The sequence below is a fragment of the Pseudorca crassidens genome, chromosome 2 (assembly GCF_039906515.1).
Source record: "Pseudorca crassidens isolate mPseCra1 chromosome 2, mPseCra1.hap1, whole genome shotgun sequence".
Classification (NCBI taxonomy): Eukaryota; Metazoa; Chordata; class Mammalia; order Artiodactyla; family Delphinidae; genus Pseudorca; species Pseudorca crassidens.
The window spans coordinates 127,311,974-127,338,569 of record NC_090297.1 but is presented as its reverse complement, the minus strand read 5'-3'; the positions used below and the strand labels follow the sequence as shown (position 1 = coordinate 127,338,569).

General features: G+C 39.1%; 1 protein-coding gene across 9 annotated transcripts in view; it reads right to left on the bottom strand.

Moving 5' to 3' along the window:
• DNM3 (dynamin 3) overlaps positions 1-24,902 on the bottom strand; it is a 570,760-nt gene extending 545,858 nt beyond the window's left edge. For all 9 annotated transcript variants that reach the window (XM_067728647.1, XM_067728651.1, XM_067728648.1 and 6 more), the window contains exon 1: positions 24,571-24,902. In XM_067728647.1, the coding sequence (XP_067584748.1) occupies positions 24,571-24,731 (161 nt within the window). In that variant the 5' untranslated portion in view covers positions 24,732-24,902. The remainder of the gene's footprint in view (positions 1-24,570) is intronic.
• Positions 24,903-26,596: the final 1,694 nt, after the last annotated feature.

Sequence of the window (26,596 nt, the reverse complement as noted above, 5' to 3'; positions counted from 1 at the left end):
TGTTACAAAGTAGTACACTCCTAAAATCCTATTAAAATTACACTTATTCCTTAAGACCTAACTCAAATGTGACAGTCTCTGTCATTTCCCCTGACCTTCCCTCAATCCTCTACAAGGCTTTATCATTTCTCAAATTCTCCACACACTCCTTGTCACACTGACTTTCCTGATGGGCTATTAGCCAGCCATGTGAGAGCAGAAGCCATAGCCCAGACTTGTATGGTACCTAGCTTAGCAAATGTTGGCTAAATTGAATGGAATAAAGAATTTACTACTTCTAAAATCCACAGAATCTATCTTTCTGGAGAAAACATTAAATTAATACATGACCTCTGTCTTACTAGAGGATTACAGTTTAAACGTTCTCTTCAGCAGATAAAAACAAGCAAAACAACAACAACCAAATATTTAAACAAAAAAGGGAAATTAGGACATATAAGTTACATAGTCACTGATATTACACTAGGGCACTGGTTGTCAAGGGAGTGCAATTTGGAAATTCATGAAGATGTTTCACAGAGACTGCAGAATCAGGAATGTTAACCATCCTGAATTTTGGGGAGAGTTCTGTACACTGAACAACTACCCTGCATCCTGCATAATTTTCTAATCTTTTGCTACACATCCATGTAGATGAAGTTATCTGAACTGGAGCCTAATTCTGTTTTACATATAAACAAGAATTCAGGTAACACATGGAATTTTCTCAGAATAAAACTAGCATGTAAACTGAGAGAAGATTGTATTATACTTTGTTTTTCGGAAATTTATGAAAAATTGTGCAGCATTTGGTAAAATCAGATCCCTAAGAGCAATGTATCTGTCTGTTCTTGTGACTCTAGTCATTGAGCACAAAGTGGTGAGCACATACATGATTGTGTACTGTATCACTCCATCTCTAAACAATGGGCACTGGTTCCTCCCTGACCTCCCTGATTAGTGAAGGAAGCTGAATATCAGATATGAGCTGCTGTATCTAAAATTATAGGACATGTCAGAACTTCCCATATTAAAAAATTAACTTGAATTAGCAGATAAAAACTACTATATATAAAATAGATAAACAACAAGGTCCTACTATATAGCACAGGGAAATGTAATATCCTGTAATAAACCATAATGGAAAAGATTATGAAAAAGAATACATATACACATGTATAACAATCACTTTGCTATACATCAGAAACTAACACAACATTGTAAATCAATTATATTTCAATTAAAAAAAATTAACTGGAGTCCATGTAAAAGTTATCAGTTCCCACCTTTAACAAGCTGAAGGTTAAATTAAACTGAAAGTAATTGGTAATAAGTTGATTTCCGTCTTGAGGTAGCATGAAACATTTATCACCTATAAGCATTAGTTTTAATTTCTCAAACAATAAAAATAAGGTACAGCAGTAAAATATTTTAGTGATAATAACCCAGCATCATATCTCAGTGAGAACTAATGATTATCAGTCATGACATGAATCCATTTATAATTAAGTAAATGGAAAAAGAGAAAATAAACAACCAGAAAATTTCAGGTCAAGAGCTTAAGTTTCTTTGTGGATATGGGTACAGGAAAAACGTGGTTAGTATAAACTAGAGAAGAGGAATTCTACAATGAAGCAGCACAATTCAACAGTTAACTACATATGACAGATATAACTACCTGCTTCCCTTATGAGGAAATGCCTCTGAAGAAACAAACTCGAGCAAGAGTGAAAATCACACACTGTAGATCTTGGGAAACTTGAACTCTGCTAAGATCCTACGTGGCCAAGCAGTGAGTAAGGAGATGACAGTTCCTTGGGCATGTGGAGGATAGTACCAGATGGGGGAGTGCAAAGGAAATAGCACTTGGGCTATGTGCCAGGTGTTTTCACATACCTTAATTCAGAGGGGAAAGCAATAGCTTGTGCACAAAAGCATTCATTCACTAAATGGTTTTCTCCAAAAGACCAAACATATGATGTTCAAATACACATCCTTAAAAAAAGCACACGCAAGAATAATTAGCCCTTGCAACTGTAGTCTGATAAATTATATAAAGGACACCAAGAAGCTTCTTTTGTTTCTTCTCATACGGCAATTGCTCTATCAATGAAAGAAAACAAAAAATTATGTTTTTCAATAGACAGAGGCTACTCCTTGCTTCATAAAGCAAGCCAGAGTTGCCAAGAAGCACTGACTTCGAAGAGAGCTAATTCTCCTTTCTTTCTGCCTGAAAAATTGCCTAAGTTGTGACATCTCTAACTCAATTATGCATCTCTATGAAGACACCATTAAATAGGTAGATCTGAGTATTTCAAATAGATCTGGCAAGAAGCCATTTTTTGCTCAAAATTTTCCACTCGTTCATGCAATGCGTGAACAGTGTCAGGGTTGAAAACAGGAAAAATCACTTGGCTTGGCACCAAGTTCTTCAGGGTGTTTCAGTTTCTGCCCCTTGGCCTGGGCAGACCAGAGAGAAGATGGATGCCTGGCATGCCAGAAGCTGTGATCAGGATACCACTGGACACTCTCACCATGGAGGGTGGGTCACGGGGCGTGAACCAAAGAATTCTAAAACTGATCAGCTCTAAAAGATCCTGTCTCTTAGGAGATAACATTATTCTTATTCAATCAAGAAGTACTTTTTAAAGAAACACTTCACCACTAACACTCTAAACAGTATAGGGGATGATATTGGGTGGAAAAACACAATCATCAGTCATGCACTGAAGAGTAATTCATGAGTTGGACCCAATGTGAAGAAGTTTGGGGAATAATTAACCAATTTATTTTATCAACATCTTACAACTTAAGTATACATAAGAGTGACATATGATAAAAATCTATTTCTAAAGTCTGAGAGCTTTTCCAATAACTATAAAACATAAGAAAGCATGTATTTATTTTTTTAACATCTTTATTGGAGTATAATTGCTTTACAATGATGTGTTAGTTTCTGCTTTATAACAAAGTGAATCAGTTATACATATACATATGTTCCCATATCTCTTCCCTCTTGCGTCTCCCTCCCTCCCACCCTCCCTATCCCACCCCTCTAGGTGGTCACAAACCACCGAGCTGATCACCCTGTGCTATGTGGCTGCTTCTCACTAGCTATCTATTTTATGTTTGGTAGTGTATACATGTCCATGCCACTCTCTCACTTTGTCACAGCTTACCCTGCCCCCTCTCCATATCCTCAAGTCCATTCGCTAGTAGGTCTGTGTCTTTATTCCCGTCTTGCCCCTAGGTTCTTTATGACCAGAAAGCATGTATTTAAATGACAGTGGATTTTTTTTCTTTCTGAGCTTATATAAAATAATGGTGCATCTTAAAATTGTGGCATCTTTGATAGATAAAATATGGTAAATATATAAACATGTGATATATGATTAAAGGTACCACTGAAGTAGAACCCACAAATGTCAAATACTGGGATGATAAGAATTCCCTTCAACACTCAAGCATGTAAATTTGCAGCCTGTTAATAATTTCCAAAGTGGACTATAAATATGAAGTATACATTATTCCAAGCAGAAGTTAGGTTTAAATAAAAGTAAATTCAAAGGAAATGCAGAAAAAATATAATATGACAAGTATACGAAAATACTTTGGGCGCATTTAACCTCCGTTTAAGATTAATATATGAAAGTGAGACCATGTGCCCAGCGTCTCTCCAAGGCATGTTACTTGACTATGTGTTAGCAGAAGAATCATGGACTAGATGAACCATGGATGCGACCTATTATAGCCTAGCACAGATGTGACATCTATATTCCAAATATTTGAGGTTCAAAGTATGAACAGCCATATTAAAATATAGGTTTTTTAGGGTAATTCCCTGGCGGTCCAGTGGTTAGGACTCCTCGCTTGCACTGAAGGGGGCACGGGTTCCATCCCTGGTCAGGGAACTAAGATCTCACATGCCGTGCAGTGCTGCCAAAAAAATTTAAAAATAAAAAATAAAATAAAAGTTTAAAAAAATAAAATAAAATATAGGGGTGTTTTTAATGAAATAAAGTAATCATGGTAGGGGCAGGGAGAGGGGTGTTCTTCAATTACTTAACCAGTAATTGGTTCCACAGCATTTCCACAGCAAACTAATCAGAGTTATATCAAATTTCAAAAGCCATCACCTCTCATGTGAATACAGGTTTGCTTCAAATCTGTTCCAAACCTGATCTTCAGCCCACTTGTCCTTGGGGGAGGCCTGCCCTGAAAGTCTGACTCCTATCCCTGCCCAAACCATTTCAGGCTCTTCTCCACATGCTGTGTAGATTTCCTGCTGACTTCAAAGGCTGCGCTCCATGTGTGGTTACACACATAGCGGAAAACTTTTTAAATGTTTGGCCTTTATTAAAACTTACATGCACCAAAGCTTTTAAGATAAGACCTAAAAGCAACTTTTCAAACCAGACCCCAAAAATACATTCTGTGAGTGTTTTGACAATGATACCTACTTCTTAGGATCTATGTAACATCTCAGCCAATTGACCATGTATGCCGCCCTGAAAATAGTTACTGAACACTTACTGTGTGAAAGTTATAATATAGCATGCATAGGGACCTAAGGATGCAGGTAATGTGATGCATAGAAGTTTATAATGGGGCATATAAAATAATATTTGGAATTCCATAAGGCCTATTTAAAATATATGAGAGATACAGGGTACAAATAAGTGGTTACCAGTGCAGGGGCAGGAGGGGGCGAGGCAGGCAACAGGGGTAGGGAAGTGAGAGGAACAAACTATTGGGTGTAAGATAGGCTCAAGGATCTATTATAAAACACAGGGAATACAGCCAATATTTTGTAATAACTATAAATGGAAAGTAATCTTTAAAAACTGTAGAAAAGGGCTTCCCTGGTGGCGCAGTGGTTGAGAGTCCGCCTGCCGATGCAGGGGACACGGGTTCGTGCCCCAGTCCGGGAAGATCCCACATGCTGCGGAGCGGCTAGGCCTGTGAGCCATGGCCGCTGAGCCTGCGCGTCCGGAGCCTGTGCTCCACAACGAGAGAGGCCACAACAGTGAGAGGCCCGCGTACCACAGGAAAAAAAAAAAACTGTAGAAAAAATTTTAAATGAAAAATAAAAAATGCAAGTAAGGGCTTTAAAAAAACATGAAAGAAAGTAAAATCAATTTAAGCTAGGAAATTAGAAAGGCTTCATAGAGGAAACAGTAGGTAAACTTCAATTTATTAATTCCTCTGAATACAATTGTGAGATCTCTGAGGGAAAGGGTAAGCATTCTATCTCTGAATCCACAATAGCTAGCACGACCCTTTGTTTATGGCAAAGACTCAGGAAAATTTTTATAAATTGAATTAAAATGGGAGGAATAGGAAGAGCAAAAGCATTCTAGATTGAGGAAACAGTATGGGTAATGACACAAGGGAAAGAAATTTGCACAAGGAATGTTCCAGAGAATGGTACCTACAGTGTGTGAAAGGAATGGAAGATTATGCTGGAAAGTAGTTGGTGACCAGATCATGGAAAGCTTTAAATGTCATGCCAAGGAGTTAGGATTTTATTATGTTGGAAAAAGGAGCTGATGATGATTAGAGTTGTGCTTTAAGAGAACTCTGGCAAGGGTATTTACGATGATTTAGACAGGGGTTGACACTGGAAGAACTGAGGCTATTAAACAAGCTATTGTAATAGAGCAGGCAAGAGGAAAATAAGTTCAGAACTGAGACAACAGCAACAGAAGTGGAAAAGCACTGAGAGAGTAAGTACAAAGGCACCCTGAAGTAGAAACCCTACATTTAGTTGGTGTGGGGAGTGGAGACTTGAAGAAAATATGAAAGTTTTAAGGCTTGTTGATTAAGAGAAGTCCATTAATACACATAAGAAATGAGCTATCTAGGGAAGATGATGAATCTATTAGTGAAAGTATGAGCATTTAAGTTGAAATTTCAGCATGCATCTGCAATATGGGAATGGGATCCAGGCTCAAGATTCCAAAGTCACCTGCCAAGCTGAACCCTGATAATGAATAAGAGGAAGGAAGCTACTACAGGTTGTTATAAAATATGAGAAATTGCTCTTGCCTTAGCTCTAGAGGAGACTCTGTGAATATGAATGTTTCTTTCTCCTTTCTGGTAATAAAACTAAGTGATCATATTTCGCTTTTGCCCCTGACTACCAGGCTGTTTACATGCGTTCAAGTCCACTATTACGATAATTTTTATGTTTGCAAATTTTCTATTCTCCATTCTTTGATCTTACAGTAGTTACTTTTTCTTTTGTCCTGCTTCTTCACTTCTAATCTTTATTGTTTCATTTATGTGTCCAATATCTCTATAAATATTTGTTGAAAAAATGAATGAATATAGGAAGCCACCTCAAATCCTCAGTGGAAAAACAGGATATAAATAAATATAAATTTAAAATGGTTTTATTTGCAGGGATGATAACTAACTTCTTATAAATTAAGGAAATGTTTCTCTCCAATGAAGAAAACTTGCTAGATTTTAAACATCTGTGTTTTAAAAGGGGAATTAAGGAATGATCAATTTCATTATAAAACAATTTAGCCTCGCAAAGATTCTCACTCCAAAAATCCAAGCTACATGCTAAGAAAAATTTTTCAAGAATTAGAAACTTTTGGCAAGCAAAATCTGAAGATTAAAGCATCTCTAATATAGTAATGCAAAGTGTTAAGAAAACACTATTTACAAATATTCAATTTATATACCATTTTTTAAAGAAAGAAGATACTGAATAAACAAGCCACACAATGACAACTCAACAATAAATGTTGTACCCCATTCCAAATTGAGGTGTTTGTACATGTATATTATGTATATTAGCTGTGATCTCTTTGTGCTTTTCTTGGTTCCAGCCTAATAGAAAAGTCCCTTTTCCAAGCTCAGGGGCCTCCACTTAACACTATGTTTCCACAAGTCCTGTCTGTTCTATGGACAACTGGGAGTTTGTCCTCTGCCCTGGCAAGCCTTATCATAAGCTCTGTTAGCTCCTTTCAACCAGTTACCAGGTCCTGTCCTCCTCACTGGCACAACTCCTTAATGCTCAAGCAGCTGGAGACCTTAATGGAAAATATGCAGGTTAGGTCCAAATATACATATTTTCCTTCTACGCCAAATGTATTCCTCCATTCACCCATCCATGGGTCCAAACCAGGGAACCTACAAGTCATTCTGAAGAAACATTAACTTTTGGAAAAACAGCTTTCATTATAGGTCTTTCAAAATCTGTCTTAAATGTTATGCCAAAAAAAATGCAGCATTTTAAATAAAGCAAATGTCCTTGTGATCCTTGCATGGAGACCATCTCTTGGGCATGTTTTGCTACATGTAACTCTTTGCTTAAGCACTATTTTTAAAGCTCATTTATTGAGGAGTCTATGTCCTATGTCCTAGACATTTAGACTTTTTAGACTTTGAAAATGAAGACTTTGCAAATGCAAACTTAGAAAGCCACAAAAGTTCAAGAGCCCTTGGCTTTTTGTACACACAACACTGCCTTTCTGGATAATTCTTCTTTATTCAAAGAGCTCATCATCAGTTCAACAGAGCTCTAAGAATCTCCAGTCTTTCAACATACATTTAGTGAATATCTTCTACCTGTGAGTTTAGTGAAGGCTTCCAAGAAGAGATGAAAGCTGTATCTTGAAAAGTAAGTCAAGTTAGGCAGGCAAAAGGGAACCCAAAGAGCTTTCCAGGTAGATAGCAGTATGTGTTAAGCTATGGAGACATGAAAGGCCTTGATGCTTTTTCTAGGAACTCTAAGTAGTTCAGCAGGACTGAACACCACGGTGAACAGGAGGAGCAGCAGGAGAGAATGGAGAGAGGCAGATGGCAGATCATGAGTGAAACAGCGTATCATGCTAAAAAGCTGGGTAACAGAGACTTTAACAGTAGAGTAACGACAAAACTTGCATTTTAGAAAATCCACTTGTTTTTGACTTATGAAAAGGACAATTTCATATACATTTTGAATATAGTTCTCTACTGAACTCACACTCCCATTCCCTCAGATATTCTTTGCCTACATTTTCCCTTCTTCTTTCTATTCCTCCCTCTCCTTCCCACTCTACCATCAGCTAATGCTGTCATTTATCAAATTGGAACTTCCCTATCCTCCCCCTATCAACTCTATGCACCAACTTCTTTATCCTTTAGTTCCAATGGATGAGGTGCCCCTCCTCCTCTTGTAAGAGGCTTTCCACCACAGAACCTCTGGATTCCATCCCCTTGCATTTTCCCAAGGCTTTCCTGACCCTCCCTCCTGTCTTTCTTCCCTGTATCATCTATGTCTTCTCCTGGATCATTCCCACTAGCAAACAAAAATGCTCTAATACAGGGGTACCCAACCCGGACCGCACAGGAGGTGAGCGGCAGTGAGCGAGCGAAACTTCATCTGCTGCTCCCCATTGCTAGCATTACCGCCTGAACCATCCCCCCCCCACGCCCCCCCCCCCCCCGGTCCATGGAAAAATTGTCTTCCATGAAACCGGTCCCTGCTGCCAAAAATGTTGGGGACCGCTGCTCTAATATCTCCCATCAAAAAAATGTACCCTCCCAAACCCTGTTCCAGCTTTTCCTCAGAAGAGTTGTCTATGCACTCTGTCCCCACTTACTTCCCATTCCCTTCTCAACTCACTCCAAGTTGAGATTCCTACCCCTCCAATAAAACTGCTCTTTTCCCTCAGTTCTAAACAGCCTCTTGATTTACCTGCTACATCTTTGGTCTCTCCTTGCCTCCCTTTGCAGGGTGCCTTTCTTCGGCTTTTCTTCTTTTTCCCCTCTTCCACATATCCTCTCCTGAAGTGATTTAATCTAATCCCTAAGGTTTTCTTTTAATTGAGATATAATTCACGTACCATAAAATTCACCCTTTAGAAGTATACAGTTCAGTCATTTTTAACATATTCACAATATTGTACAATCATCAATGCTATCTAATCCCAAAACATTTTCATCACCCCCAAAAGAAACCCCATACCCCCTAGCAGTCATTCTCCATTTCCATACCCTGCCTTAGCTCCTGGCAACCACTAATCTGCTTTCTGTCCCTATGGATTTGCCTATTCAGGACATTTCATATAAATGGAATATGATATGTGGTCTTTTGTGTCTGGCTTCTTTCACTTAGCATAATGTTTTCAAGGTTCATCCACATTGTAGCATGTATCAGTACTCTATTCATTTTTATGGCTGAATAAAGTTTCATTTATGGATATATCACATTTTGTTTATCCATTCATCAACTGATGTGTATCTGGGCTATTTCTACCTTTTGGCTATTATGAATAATGCTGCTATAACATTCACGTACAGGTTATTGTGTATACTTAGGTTTTCATTCTTGTCGGTGTAATGCATAGGAGTGGAATTGCTGGATATTATAACTATATTTAACTTTTTAAGAAACCGAAAAATTGTTTTCCAAAGTGGCTTTACAATTTTACACTCCCATCAGAAATGTATAAGGAATCCAATTTCTCCATATCCTCACTGAAACTTGTTATTGTTCATCTTTTTCTTTTAATCATACCCATCTTAGTGCATGTGAAATGATATTTCATCGTTGCTTTGATTTGCATTTCCCTAATAGCTAATGACACCGAGCATCTTTTCATGTGCTTATTGGTAATTTGTATATATTCACTGGAGAAATATCTATTCAAATCCTTTGCCCATTTTTAAATTGGGTTGTCTTTTTATTAAGTTATAAGAGTTCCTTATATATTCTGGATACTAGTCCTTTATCAGATACATGCTTTGCAAAAAAAAAAAAAAAGTCTCCCATTCTCTGGGTTATCTTTTCATGTTCTTAGTAGTGTCCTTCGAAGCACAATAGTTTTTAATTTTGATGAAGTCCAAGTTATCTTTTTTTTTTTGGTCACTTGTACTTCCAGTGTCATAGCTAAGAAACCACTGCCGAATCTAAAGTCATCAAGATTTACACTTGTGTTTTGCTCTAAAACTCTAAGAGTTTTATTGTTTTAGCTTTTGCATTTAGGTCTTCAATACATTTTTAGTTTTTGTATATGGTTTGAGATAGCGTTCCAAATTCTTTTGCATGTGGGTATCCTGTTGCCCAGCACCATTTGTTAAAAAGGCTACTCTTCCTACCCTGCACTGAATTGTCTTGGCATTCTAGTCAGAAATCAACTGACCATAAATATAATAGTTTATTCCCAGACTCTCAATTCTATTCCATTGATCTGTATGTCTATCCTTATGCCAGTACTATACTATTTTGATTAATGCAGTTTTGTAGTAAGTTCTAGAATTGGAAAGTGTGGGTCCTCCAACTTTACTGTTTTTGTTTTTGTTCTTCCAAGATTATAATACCATTCTTATAAAGGGGTTCACATGAAAAAGGCAAAGAAATGTGAAACACATGGTAAATGTGTGTAGGGCATGAATCAGAGTTCAGTCAAAGCACAACAGATAACCTGGAGAAGCTGGGCCATTCAGGGCCTTTTATGCCATGCCAAGAAGCTTAAATTTTATGCTATTGGCATTAAGAGCTGAAAAGTTTTCACTAAGATAGTGACACCATTTAATTTTAATTTCATATCAATCATGCCATGGCTGTGTGGAAGTTAGATTGAAGGGTTACAGATGGGGAAGGCATTAAGTATATTGCTATAGTCCAGAAGATGAATGATGATAACTTGAACTCAGTTAACGGTTGTAGGAATTAAGCATCACTGGTAATAGGAATTAAGCATACATAGGTGATTAACTTCAGAAATACTTAGAAAGCAAATTAAGCTGTTTGGAGATCATCAGTGACCTTGGCAAGGGCAGTTTCAGTGTACTGATGGGAAAGGAAGACACATTTCATTCCTTATCCACAGCTGCAGAAATAATAGAACTGTGAAAGTAGTGATTAGTAGCTCCCAAATCTGGCTGCTTATCAGAAGCACCAGAAGAGCTTCTGGAAAAACACTGATTACTCTTGGTTTAACTCTAGACCCACTGAGTCAGTCTCCATGAGTGGAGCCCAGGAACCCATATTTTGACAAGTTCCTCAGGTAAATCATACACACACATATCTATATACTTGCTTTGGGAAATGTTGAGATGGACCATTCTTTCACGTATTAATTATCCCTTGTAATTCAAATCTACTTGGTTCCTGGGTTCAGAGAACAAGAGTTCAGATAGTAAAAGTTGGAAAGATAGTATGGGAAGGAAAGAGCTAAGCTAACACAGCTGAAGAGGGCAGATGTTAAAACAGAGAATCATAAGTACATTTATATCATTAAAAAAATGGAAGGGAATTACATCTAATATCTTATAATAACCTATAATGGAATATAACCTGAAAAAAAAGAATCACTATGCTGTACACCTGAAACTAATGCAACATTGTAAATCAACTATACTTTAATTTAAAATTTTTTTAAATAAGTAAAAATAGTAGAGAAGTACAGGTGAGAGAAAGGATAACTCAAAAACTAAGGCACATGGGCTATAAATATTAGTTTATCAAGCTAAGAGCATTATTTCAAATACAGTCAATATTATCTCACAAGTGTCAAATAGAAGTATTTCTAAAAGCCATGATCTTTATGCCCAGTACCAACCCATCTTAAGTTGGGTCAACAGTTTTCTTAGTGAAAATTCAATAAAAATTAAGTACATAAAACAGAATTGTGCAAGATACTATGGGGAATACCAGTAAGGAGTTTGCAGTCTGCCTCAGGGACCACAAACTACAATAAGTCAGTCAGAAACCTTGAAGAGTTAAACAGCATGGAACTAAACTTAGGGAACCATCCCTAAGTCATCGAGAGGTCAGAAAAGGCTGCAATCTGTGACTTTTGGCCCCATCTCAACTTATCAAATTCTTAGACTCTCCTGCTCATCTCAAACCCTACCTCTTTGATGAAATCTTTCCTGGACTCTCCAAAGAGGTGTGATATTTTCCTTTAACCATTCAGACCACTCTGTACCTCTAAAGACACCCAAATTCTATCTAAACTTCCATTTCCAATAATAATCATAAACACATAACTGTTGCTATATGATAGCAAGAATCTTCAAAGTCAAGAACCTTCAGAGGCTCCACCTGCCTCCCTTCTACGCCATGCCAAGAAGCCAGTCAGTCTTTAATCCCCAGCCTCTATCCTTCTGGTGATGGAATACTTACTGCTTCACAGGCAATTCATTCCGTTTCTCAACCGTTCTGTTGAGCAGTCTCCCTTATGTTAAGTTTAAATCTGCCTGCCTATAACTTTCACCCATTTGTTCTAATTCAGTCTTCCAGGGACATAGAGTCAATCTCCAATTAACAGCTCCTCAGATATTTGGAGATATCATCCTGACCCAGCCAAGTACTTTCTAACAAATGCCTTGCATAAAAATTGTTAGCCTGATTACCCTGATAATGACAGCATGGTGCATATCAATCCTGTACCCTTCTGGGTCACGAAGTTCTTTGAAGGAGCTGTTATATACATAGAGGCTCACACAGTTTCTGGCATGGAGTGGACTCTCAAAATATGACTGTAAATGACTCAGTAAGTGAACAAATCCACCTGCTATTAGAATTTTCAAACGTTTCCTTTCACAACTGGTTTAATCATCTACCTACAACCAAACAAGTTTATTAAACTCTCTCTGCCCTCAAAAATCAAATAAATGTAATATAAAGAAAATATAAACTCAGATATAATTTGTCAGATATGCAGGTTAAATGAAACATCTTAATAAATAAGAAACCTCAGTGAGAGAAAGACAATTTTTACTATTTCTACTATACGCACTCTTGAAACGTCTGAGTTTTTATCACATATACATATTCCTTTTTCAATTAAGACAGTCAATTTAACAAAATATTAAAATTTCTTCATTTTAACTCACCTAGAGAAATAGTATAGTATAGTGTGAATTCTGCCTTCCATATTACAACCTACTATTGAAATATAGAATTAAATAAATGACTAGAGGTAACATTAATCTAGTCCAGAGGCATTCAACAATTTTGAGGACAACCATAGTAAGAAATACATTTTATATTGCTGCATGGTAAACATATACAAATATACAACTAATACAAAAGTTTCACCATACAGTGCTTATCATCACTACCTGGAAGGTACTCTGATACTTTTTTAAGGCTGTTGCAACCCACTAAATTGATATCACATCCCACTAGTAGGTCACATCCACAGTTTGAAAACCTCGGATCCAGTCCAACATCCACCCCATCCTCAACCAATTTATTGATGAAGAACATATGCTTCAGCTTGGATAAATGTATAGAATCACGTAGTTAGTTCATTCATTTAGCTCCTGCTATATGCCAGCATTTTGTTATGGAAAATGACCGATGAAACACAGCTCCTGACTTCATGGAAGCTGCAAACATTTGGACAGAGAGACAAGGCAACCAACTGTACAGTAAGATCCCTGTGCAGTGAAGTATGAACGAGGACCACTGAAGAGGGGCTCTAAATCAGACAGGGAGAGCTGCAGAAGACCAGTGGGGTGACAGTAAAGACCAGACTAATCCTAGCTCTCCTTGCTTTCTGCCATGTTGCCTCAGCTTATCTGCGGTATTTCTTTAACAAACATCCAGGGAACACCTACAGTGGGTGTAAATCAAATCCACCTCAAACTAGATAACTCACAAATACTCCTAACTCCCTCAGCAGTAAGATTCCACTGTGTTCTTTCTTCAAATCTTTTCTCCTCCTTTAAATATATGAAAAGAATGGACCTCAGTTTTATTAACTAGGTAACAGAAACAGACACACATACACACAAAGCTCTAAGCCTCCTCTGGATAACCCAAAGCTATTCTTACACAAAGCTTCTGAGGCATACCTAGCAACACAAAGATAATGTAATACCAAATGGAATTAGTTAACTAGCTCAGAGCTAAAATTGGAGGTTAACAGTTGTGGAAATGTCAATCAAGTCAGGATATGAAACTTTCCATTGAAAATAGAGTCACTGGGTATTAGTTCAACACCTACTGCAAGAATTTTGATACTTCTCTAAGGTCTAATAGCACCAGACACTATTATTTTTCTATCTTACCTCCTGATCCCTTGTCTGTAGATCATTTCTGTTCCTTGGTCTTAGCTCATATTCTTGCTAAGTCGTCCTGCTTCTCCAATCAGACTCTCTCAGTTGTTTTTGCCACTTCTACCTCCATCTTTGCCTACAACTTCATCTAACATTTCCAAAAGATAAAGATATGCTAAGAATGGTTTATTCCACATCACAGAATCAAATACTTTGCTTAAAATTCATCCTCTAGAACTTATGAAAATAATTTCAGCAAGATTCATTTTAATTCTATTATCTCTGTTATTAATTCTACTTACGTTCATTATCTCTGGTATTTGCCATTTAAACCCTAGCATGTCACTTAACTTCTTCTAGTTCAATCTTCTACATTTCTAAATTGAAATTAATAAAACATGCCTTCACTATGCTCTAAGGGATATTGTTAGGATTAATAAAAGAATAAATGAAAAGTACTTTGGAACTCTTGGGAGGGAAGAGTATACAAACGGGATTTATGTTGTATATATCTGTTTAAAGAAAAAAAAATACCCTGGGGTTATGCAAAATGTGGACAATGCTTTCTTTTAAAAAGGTCCAAATATACTTTAAGTTAGTCTGATCTAAAAGTTAGTATTTTGATGCAGCTGTGATTTTTCCCACATGCACAAAAAAGAGAATTTGCAAATACACATTACTATCTATTCTCTCCTAAATTTGCTTTTGTTTCAGAAAATACCCAGTCTAGATAAAAAACTTAAATAGCTATCATTTATTGATTGCATTATCATAGACCAGGCACAGTACTATCTATCCTCTCTCCTAAATTGACTGTTATTTTTAAAATAGTTGGAAAACATCCATTCTAGATAAAAGACTAAAGCTAATAACCATTAAATGGGTTCTGGTAGCAATTCCAACGTGGGGAGGTGGTTTTCCACACCGACAATAAGCAGTACGCCGGACACCAGCTGGGTATCCTACAATTCAACTTAATTCTGACACTATCTACCTGGAGAAAGCATCAGATTTCACAGGTTGACAGCTCAGTTCCACAAGACCACTCTCTCCTGCAACTTCGGGCACCAATCACAAGCCCAGGTTGTTAGGTGTGTTTCTAACCCACCAGCTACAGATTGGATGTTCCCATGACCTCCTCCTTGATTCAGTCAACTTGCTAGAGCAGTTCAGAGAACTCAGAGAAGCATTTTACTTATTATATTACTGGTTTATTATAAAAAGATACATATAAATCAGGAACAGCCATATAGAAGAGACATACAGGACAAGGTATGGGGAAAGGGTGAGGAGTTTCCATGCCTTCTCCAGGTACACCACTCTCCCCAAATCTCCACGTGTTTGCCAACCCAGAACCTCTCTGAACCCTGTCCTTTGGGGGGTTTTTTATGAAGGCTTCATTACAGTTATGATTGATTAAATCATTAGCCACTGGCAACTGATTCAACTTGAAGCCCCACTCCCCTCCCTAGAGGTTGGGGGTGGGGAATGGGACAAAGTTCCAACTCTCTAATCACGTGGTTGGTTCCACTGGTAACCGGCCCTCATCCTTGGGCGCTTTCCAAAAGTCACCTCATTAACCTAACAAAAGACACCCTTATCACCTTCAACACTTCGGAAATTCCAAGGGTTTTGGGAGCAGTGAACCAGGAACTGTGAACAAAGACCAAATATATTTGAGAATTACCATGTGAATGACATGTCATGTGAATGACAAAATATATTTTTTTCTTATAAATCACAATATTGCAGCAATCATTTATTAAATGCTTATTATGGGTCATACGCTTTACATCATCTTACTTGGAACTCACACGCACATAAAACAATGAAGTCTGTATTATTGTCCCTATAATGCAAATGAGGAAATTAAGTCTCAGTGAAGTTCAGTGCCTTGCTGAGGAGCCATGTGTGTATCCAGTATAGAGTCAGCGGTGGGACGGACACACCTACCAGCAAAGCCGGCACTCTATCACCAGAATATGATGACTCCTTTTCAAATATTGGCTTTTTGAGGATCTAAGAAAACAAATATCTTAATAAGATTAGGTACCCATCAAATTACTTATTTAAATGAATTAGTCTTTTCAATTTCAAGCCAAGGAAATTATAGACAATGAGGTCCTTCAGAAGCCCTACTAACTTCTAATAGGTGTGTATGTGTTATTCCCCGGGGATATCATGACCTTGAAGCTCCGGGAAATGAAAATAAGACACTGTCACAAAGAAGCACTGAGACACACACACTTCAAACTCCTGGAAATAGAGAATCTTCAGCAGAGATGTTAGAAGAAAAACAAAATCTAAAGCAATCCTGTATCATTCATAAAATTCATGGACCAAATAAGTCATCCTTTTCCTCAACAATTATCTTGCCTTTCTTGTTAACATTAAGAATTTAACGCAACATTAATGCTTGTTGAAACTGTTAAAATAATTTCTGTGACATTGATGGGCCTCACCCAAAGAATACAAACACAAAAAAATATTAAACAGGCAAACTGAAAGGTAAGGATTTGCTACCCAAATATATATCTTATTTATTATTTCTTTTAAAGCATGCTCACTTGTTTTGTTTTTTATAAATTTATTTATTTATTTTTATTTTTGGCTGCGCTGGGTCTTCGTTGCTGCGTCTGGGCTTTCTCTAGTTGCGGCAAGCAGGGACTACTCTTCATTACAGTGCGTGGGCTTCTCATTGTGGTGGCTTCTCTTGTTGCAGAGCATGGGCTCTAGGCACGCGGGCTTCAGTAGTTGTGGCACATGGACTCAGCAGTTGTGGCTCATGGGCTCTAGAGTGCAGGCTCAGTAGCTGTGGCACACGGGCTTAGTTGCTCCGTGGCATGTGGGATCTTCCCAGACCAGGGCTCAAACCCGTGTCCCCTACATTGGCAGGCGGATTCTTAACCACTGTGCCACCAGGGAAGCCCCAAATATATATCTTAATTTTAAAAAAATCTCACCCATTTCTTTAAATAGTAACCTTTCCATTTATATTACTTATTCATACACAACTTTTCAGAAGCTTTCCTCGGTTTAAGCAAGGTCAATCAGTGACCAACCCAGGCACAACTTTCTAGATATGCCCACCTGGTGTGAAAATATTAATATTGTGTGAAAGGGCTTCCCTGGTGGCGCAGTGGTTGAGAGTCCGCCTGCCAATGCAGGGGACACGGGTTCCTGCCCCGGTCCGGGAAGATCCCACATGCCGCGGAGCGGCTGGGCCGGTGAGCCATGGCCGCTGAGCCTGAGCGTGCGGAACGGGAGAGGCCACAACAGTGAGAGGCCCGCGTACCGAAAAAAAAAAAAAAAAACCAAAAAACAAATATTGTGTGAAAACATCCACTATTTCATGTAGTCTTTTCCTGGGCCCATCTGTTTCCTAAAAGTTACAATTTACTCTAGAATATATTATCTCAGCCAAATTACCTGGACTAAGCCTGAGAAAAATCCTGTTCCCTGTCTCTTTACCCTATTGTGTATGGGGGGAAAAAAATCATTGCTGGTCTACCATCAAGAAAAGTAATGGAGGGGAGTATCAAGGAGGAGGAAAGAGTGGTCCAATGGAATGGAATGGGAAAAGGAGGTGGAGAGGATGAGAGGGAGGCACTTTAAAACAATAAGAGGAGGAAGAGAAAATGATGAACTGCCATGGGGCTCCCAGTTCTGAACACCAAGTTCCAAACTCAACTGTGATTCTATTTCTGACCTTGGGCCAATCTCTTGTTTCTCTGCATCCCAATGTAGCTCCAAGAAGTGACCAAAATTAAACCAGGAGAAAGTTTTTTACAGAACCTAATGAAAAGCCAGTCCTCACTACTGATTTTAAAAAAGCTAAGCCAGCTATGACCAAAAAAACCAAAATTGCCAACCTGGTATTAATAAACCTTCTAATTTTTTGGAACAGTTTAATTCAATAATACAAATCATTTAGTATCAACCTTCCCTTTGCCTTTACCCTCCTTTCTTTCTAAATACCTTCTATTCTCAGGTTTGCCTTTAGAACATTTTCCCGGACATTTTGTCTTCCACTTGCTCTACTACTTTAACTAAATGCCTTATTCTTAAAGAATAGAATTCCATCTCCTTAAAGATCCTTAGTGAGTCTGATCCATCCCACCTATCTCAATGCATCCAGTTATATTTTTAATCTCTCCAACCTCTTTTCTTTCCTGCTACTCTTCTTTCAGGCGCTCTCCAACATACAGTGTTCTTTGTGATTAAGTGACAGTCTAAATTCAATGCCTTGTTGTCAAGTCAGACACTGAGACACAGATCACCAACTCCCTGCTTTGACATCGATACTTCAGTACATGCAGCCTTGAGCTAAAATGATACCGACTGCCAAATGACACTGAAATCTCAAATACTGTCTGCTTTCCACTATATCACAATTCATTTTCAGAATTGTAGTTTTTCAGAGTTGTTTTCTTTTTCACAAAAATAAAGTGACATAGTAAAAATTTTGTCCCATTTAGTTTGCATTATACCCAACTGCCTTCATTTTACAAACTCTTTGAAAGTTGTGGTCTCAGAGCTTATGCTGTCAGTTCTCTTTTTATATATACATCAGCTCCTATACATTTATACTTCCTTCTACGTTCTTACCCAGTATACTTAGAACTCAGTAATATATGCTCATTGACTTCCCTTGCCCACATTTCTCAAGAGTATCAATAGGAGTCATATCCAAGGCTAAATTCCAGCTTGGCACTTGCTAGCCATGTGACCTTGTACAAATTATTTGTCTCTCTAACCCTGAGTTTCCTCCCTCATTAACATGGGGATGTGAAAACAAGCTACAGAAGGCATGGAATGTGTATAACAGAATCCATGCCTGCAACCAAGTAAGGCGAAGCAAGTATTGGTCTCCTTCTTCCTTCCACTTTATAAAAATGTGTTTACTATAACATAATCCTTGAGAATTTTTAAATGAATGCTAACTGTGAGAAAAAGCAAAGCAGACTTAGAGATAGGCAAAACTTTGGCCATATAGAAAATAAATTGAATTGTTCTATACAGTACATTAGCTCAGAGTTCTCTTGACTTGGCTCTGGTGGAAGAGGAAAAAAATCATCTATTTCTTTTAGCTGCTTGCAGTCCTCTCTTAAAATTAATCATAATAAGTAAAACAGCATAATTTAACTGTACTTATGAGCCCTAGCACCAAGTACTTACTACCTAAGACAAACACTAATATACTAAATGTATGTCCCATTGGTAGAGAGCCCAATAGCCTACCTTCTAGAACAGCTAACTACTAAGTTTCCATTCCTCCAAAGTTTTGGATGACGCCTGCCCAACTTCATTCTTAAAGAAGTTAATGGAGTGCATTTTTTTTGATATCTGTTAATCATAAGTAAATTTCAAAACAGAGATATCCTATGAAGTCCAGTTCACCTAGGTATATTGCTTCTAACGAATTATTGATAATTAAGTTGATTGTTATAGTTAAATCCTACCAATTGAATTTATGATAACCTAAAAGTATATTACATAATGTGAATTCAGCAAAAATATCTTTGTAATTTCAGGTTTTAGCAATTCATTGTTGGATGAAACAAGGTTTATGTTTCTGACACTTCAGTTTAATAGACCCTTGAGAACCATGAAGTATAGACCCTTGAGAACCATGAAGTATGATTTTCAACAATTATCACATTTTAATTGTTAGCACCCATTTACCTAATAACTTTAATACTTGGAAGCCATTGTTGAAAAATAGTCACTAATTCAGATGCTTTGATATTTTTAAAAATCTTTTCCCTCAATACAAACCTATTTCTGAATTAAGAAGTTTACTAATATGCATGCTCTGTGCCTAATCTTACTTGCAATTAGAGAACTCTTACCTCAATTTTTAATACTCTCTTGAAATCAGTCAAAGGATTTAAGAATAAATTAGTATCTATCGGGGGCTTCCCTGGTGGCGCAGTGGTTAAGAATCCGCCTGCTAATGCAGGGGACACGGGTTCGAGCCCTGGTCTGGGAAGATCCCACATGCCGCGGAGCAACTAGGCCCGTGAGCCACAACTACTGAGCCTGCACGTCTGAAGCCTGTGCTTCACAACAAGAGAGGCCAAGATAGTGAGAGGTCCGCGCACCGCGATGAAGAGTGGCCCCGGCTTGCCACAACTAGAGAAAGCCCTCGCACAGAAACGAAGACCCAACACAGCCCAAAAAAAAAATAAAAGAGCCTACAGAAGTGGTTATTCTTTAAAAAAAAAAAAATTAGTATCTATCTAAGACATATAAATGACTTTGGATTTTTGAAAAATTATCTGGTCACATCCATTCAACAATAGCATTAAATGGCTCACTTTTAAGTTTCTCCTGTGAAACAACTCTAATTTGATAATCAACATACCCATCTTTAGAAACCTCACAACTAAATAAATAAACCTTATATGACATTCCACATTGAAATGTACTCCCCTCAACATAGTCACTTTATCCTTTATTTGATCCCCATTAGTCAAAAAAACCTATTCTACTTGTGCAAAATTGAAAGTCTATTTACCATTTAGGTTAGAAGAAAATAATGTGAATCCTCTGGCTATATAATAAGCATTGAAGAACTAATGTTTCTAACAAGTATGTCATTAAAAAACATTTACACTTTAGCAACTAGTAGTACAGTTTTCACTTAACACCTCTATAAACAAGTTATATTCCCTATCAATACATACTTAAATAAATAACCCAATTATATCCGAGAGCTCCCTTCAAGAATGTCTAATATGAAGAAAAAAACTTATCTTTTAACTAATGTTGTTTCTGCCTAAGGGGTTGCCTCAAATCCTCCGTGAAATGAGGCAAGATAGACATACATAAATAAATATGAATGAAATTATTAACATAGCAGTTTCTTATTATTTTAGGTGGTGATTTTAAGTGTGATCAAAAAAAGAAGTTAAAAGTATTTATCAGAGGCACTGGTAAATCTCAATATGGAGGGGGTTTAATACAGCACAGAGGTTTTAGAGCACAAGTATAGAGCCCAGATACCTCAAGTTGAATCCTAGCTCCACTGTTTTTATGTTAAATTTACCTTCAGCAAGTTACTCAAAGTCTCTAAATCTCAATTTCCTCCTCTACAAAACAGAACTCTTAAGAGTACCCTCCTCGGGCTTCCCTGGTGGCGCAGTGGTTGAGAGTCCACCTGCCGATGCGGGGGACACGGGTTCGTGTCCCAGTCCGGGAAGATCCCACATGCCGCGGAGCGGCTGGGCCCGTGAGCCATGGCCGCTGAGCCTCCGCGTCCGGAGCCTGTACTCCGCAACAGGAGAGGCCACAACAGTGAGAGGCCCGCGTACCGCAAAAAAAAAAAAAAAGAGTACCCTCCTCTTCAGGGATTTATGAGGATTCAATGAGATTATCCATGTAAAAGCACCTAGAATAGTACCTGATACATAACAAGCACTCCATAAATGTTGACCATTATCATCATCAACGTCTCACTGCACTGTTAAAAAATAAAGAGGGGTGTATAAAAGTAGTTGAATAAATTCTTCTGTACACAAACCAGACCAATGGGCAGACCCCAAGCCATCTAGTGAACCCCTATATTCAGACCATGAGTCTCAGCTTCTATTCATTAGACCTTAAGCTGCCTCTCACTGAGAGCATTATATCTCATCTGAACACCCAAAAGAACAATCTGGTTACTCACACTATATTACATTAATATGTAAATTCATCACTTCAGCAAGAAAAATCACAAACAAGTAGTTCATTCATGATTCATTTTATTCATAATAATCTCAAACTTGTCACCCCAAAATTGGATTTTAGAGCTACAGTTAAATAAACTAACCCATTCACATCCAAATTCACTCAGTGGTGTCAAAAAAATCAATATAAACAAACAAACTGAGAGGAGAAGAGATGTTTAGTCCACTAAACATGAAATGTTAAATATTAAGGAGAAAATGCATCATTATTTTGAAGACCAGCTTAAATGATGAGCAAATGCTTAATTTATACAAGTAATGACCCCTTGTTTTATGACTGTGTTCAATAACTGCACAGAGGTCAGAGTCTTAAAATGAAAACAGCTACATGTAAAAGAGGAAAGTTTCATTCTTAAAGAAAAGAACCTTATCTTTATTGGAAAATTTCTGGATAATAAAAAGATAAAATGTTATAGTAGAATACGAGTAGTTTTTTCCACCTAGGATGAATCTCCTAACAAAATAGAGAATTCATTTTTCCCCAAGGTTGGTTTATAATTAGAAATTAGATTCCTCAATAATTCAATGACCGAAAACTTTATTAAAGTCAAATGACCTTTTTAATTAATTTTCTCGTAATATATAAGCTCTGCTGGCAGGTGTCATCTCTACAGATAATAAAGCATTGCTATATTTACTAAATGAGTTTTTCCCTTTATGTCCATCCTTTTCTTTGACTTGACATTCTTACAGTAATTAATTATTGGTAAAGCTTTAAAAAGTATAATAAATTACTAGTGTATTCTGGTAAATGACGTCCCTATTTTTCATTCTATCATAAAAAATGTTCAAGCTACAATATTTTACTCTTCCAGATTTTTTTAAATTCTCATTTGAAATGAGGATAGTTAATGAGGAAAAATGTTTACAATTTTATTACAGCATTAATGAATATATTCAGGATTTGAAAATCTGAAGAACAGAATTAAGATACATGCATAAAATTGACATTAGGTTCAAAAGCTCTTGCCACAAAAAGTGCATTTATAAAACAGACTCATCCAACTAAATATATGAAAGATGCATAAAATATGGTCACTGCATTTGAATTACTTACAATTTTAATCTTTAAGTATTTGTTTAAAAAACAAAAGTAGCTAAATGACAAGTAAGGCATACTGTTAAATGCTCTAGAGTTTGAAAACCCAAAAAATGTTGTCATCTAAACCTCACCTTCCCTATAGATACCACTTTAAATTTAGTGAATTTCATTGGCAATAAATCAAAGAGAGTAAAACCCTTAAGTATGTGACTGTTCTGTGTACATGTTTTAAATCACATATTCATCCATCACTTCACCATAAGTCTATGATGACGTAGGCAAAATGCTTTACCATCACTTTTCTCATCACTCAGATTAATGATAAAACCAAGCAAAGTGATTAAGTGACTTAGTCAAAGATACCAACCGTCAGCAATTTTACTTTTTTTTAGTTGGGTTTCTTAGTTTTCTAGTTCAACAGAAAAACAAAAAACAAAAAAACAAAAACCCTAAGAGTATCATCTGAGAGACAGAGCATCATCTGAGAGAAAAGAATATACACTTTATGGATACTAGCATTCCCAAAGGAGATATAGGAATATCTAAATTTTACACATCACCAAACACTAACAAAAAAAGAAGAAAAAAAAAACCCAAAAAACAGAAACTTTCTGAATACCAAATAAAAAGAGTAAAGTACAATCTCTGTATTGTACCCTCTCTGGCCCACTCTCTCGGCTGTTGTACATTTCTACCTGGTTTACTGCTAGAAAACAGATTTCGGCTTTCATAATGCTTTCTAATGGGCTTTTCTTAGCAAATGTCTACACTGCTCAGGCAAGGCCGTTAAGGTAACTTAATCTCTCATGAATTGCTCAATGGAAAAAATGCTGATTCCCAATTTAAAAATTAATTCTTTAGCTTTTTCTGAATTAAGAGTAACTACGAAACCTGTAACTATAATTTAGATTCAGCGTGTTAACTTGAAGGCTGGCAGGACAAATAAAAGCTTAAGGAACCGAAGATGATGCTGGGGGGAGGGGGCGCAGAGAGAGTGCGAGAAAGATGCTCGTCCCTTCCGAGATGATGCAGGAATGACATGGCACCTGGACAACACAAGTCCACGTCCACCCCCCTCAGAGTCTGTGCCTCGGTTTCTCTGACATATGCCTGGATCTGTGAATAGGTGCACACGCAAACACACCACCTTTTATTCTTCGACTTCTAGAGAGGAGAATGGTGGGGAAGCGTCGCGGGTTAAAGCCTCACCACAACAAACGATTTCTTTCTCCTCGTACCCCGCCTCCCCTGCTAGGGGCAGGCGACGACTGTCCCGAACAGTAGACAGCTGACAGGAGCCGAGAATCAGGGCAAGAAGGAAAGCATCTCGGGGGGGGGGGGGGCGCGGGGGGGGGGAAGGGCGGGGAAATATACCCCACAGCCTTGCCGAGAGCCTCCGGGAGGCTGACTAGAAAAGGAGGAGGATATTGAGCTGGGAAAACAGAGGGGGACTGCGAAGCTCCCGGGCGCGCGACGCACCCAGGCTGCCCGGGGCTGGTGCACATCGGGCGGGGGAAGTCGATCCCGGGGCGGACCCCCTCCCCCGACTCCCAGACCGGAGGACCAGGAGGAAATGGCTTTGTATAGCAGGATGAAAGGCAGACAGGAGAACCGCCAGGCAGGGAGGGACAGAGGATGCCCGGAGCCGGGACGACCCCGCCCGCCTCACAGACACCTCCGCTCCTCCCTCCGTTCCGCCGCAGCCCCTGGTCCAGCCTCGTGCTCCCGCCGTCCACGCTCGAACGGCCCGGAGTGGGGTCGCCCCCACCCCCACCGCCCCACCCCCGCGCCCTGCACACTCACCTGCCCACGAAGTTCTCGAGCACCGAGCTCTTGCCGGCGCTCTGGCCGCCCACCACGGCGATCTGCGGCAGCTCCAGCAGACAGCTCTGTCCCAGCGAGGAGAAAGCGTCCTGCAGACGGTTCACCAGAGGGATCAGCTCCTCCATCTCCCGGTTCCCCATTGTGCCTGCGCCGCCGGCTGCCCGCTAGACCCTGCTAGTCTCTGCGACCTGGCGGGTAGCCGGGGCCACGCAGCCCTCGCCGCCGCTGCCGCGCTCAGTTCAGTCAGCCGGGTCCAGTCAGACGTCGGATCCCGCCACTGTCCGGCCTCTAGTGCGCTCCTGACAGAAACGGCCCCAAAGCGCGCCTGCGCAGGCGAGCGGGGGCGTGGCCTGGCCCCGCGGCAGCGCCGCCCCGCCCGCGGCGCGCTGGGCGTCTGCTTTGCCCTAGTATTCCCAGCCAGACATCCCAGCGCGGCGCGCACGCACTGCCTCCCAGCTGCGGCCAGATGCCACCGCCTCTGTCGTCTGATTTCAAGGCTCAGGAGCAGAGTTACAGCACTTGGGCAGGGAACGGCACAAAATCAGCAGCAGCCGGCGGCACTGTTCCCTTTCAGTAGCTACAAAGCCAAAGTCCAGTGGAAAGCCCTACCACCGGTAACAAGTCAGCACTGTCGCCTGCGGCAGCACCTCGGCTGCCTCCACCAGTGCACCGCCTCCAGAGTGCACCTCCCAGAAGGAAATCTCTCGTTCTCACGCCCCACTTCAGAACCCTGGCTCTTCCTGGGGTAGCCGGCCTTTTGGAGTCTAAATTCTTCAATCTGACATCCATTTCAGGCCCTGCGTAGTCTGACCCTACTTAATCGTTCAACTTTAACGGCTTGGTCCTCCCGGCCCCATCTAAGGAAAGGTGGAGTCCGTCGTGCTTACCCCGCACCACTCCTCCTCTTCAATCTACCAAGCTCATTCTGTCCTTTGCGACCCCTCATGCCATTTCTCCTCTGATCTCCTTCTATAGGCTCTATCAATAACCATGCACTCTGCACCCATTCTCTTAAGTTTAGCGAACTGAGACTGTACGTTGGGTCCTGTGCGTTGTGATGGCGACACAAAGGATAAATGCATGCTTCCCTTAGCCTCCTTAGAGGGATCCTCTTTTCAAATACTGATACTCCTCAGGATTTAATTCATGGACCGTTTTAGTCTACCTGAGGACTTCCCATGGCTTTAACTACACATAATGGCTAGGGGCTACAGAATCTAAATAACTAGCCCACCTCTCTCTTCTGGGCCTTAGACTATATTCCCGTTGGTCCTAGACCTCACTGCCTGAATTAATTTATCTTCACTTCTGACTTAATTTATTCAAATCTGAACTCATCTTTTCTAGTCTCAACACTTAATGCTATAAATTTTCCTCTAACCATAAAAATACTTGTATAAAAATGTCCATTATAACCAAAAAACCAAGAACCCAAATGTCCATCAAAAGGTGAATGAATAAACAAGTGGGATATATGCATTCAGTGACAGATTCTCAGCAACAAAGAGGAGTGGATTCTGATACAGCAACAACTTTGTTGAATCTCAGATGCATTATGTTGAATGAAAGAAGCCCAAGTACGTATTGTATCATTCCATTGATGTGAAGTTCTGGAACAGGCAAAACTATTCTACAGTGACAGAAGTCAGAGCAGTGGTTGTCTTTGAGGGGTGAGGATTGACTGCTAGAGGCATGAGAGACTTGTGGAGGTGATGGAAATGTTCTATATCTTGATTTGAGTGTGAGTATACATTTACCAAAACTCATCAAACTAAACATTTAAGATCTGTGCAATTCACTGTAAATTATACTTCAACTTTAAAAAAAAAGAAGAAAAGAAAAACAAAACAGAACACATCATCTTCTCCAAGGTAAGTGGGATGTCTGCCCAACAGACAGCAATGTCTGCTTTTTCTAAGAATCACTCCTCCATCTACCATATGGTTGAAGCCAGAGCAGTCGTAACAATAAAATGGCATTAGGGCAATAACTGTGTTGTGGCCAC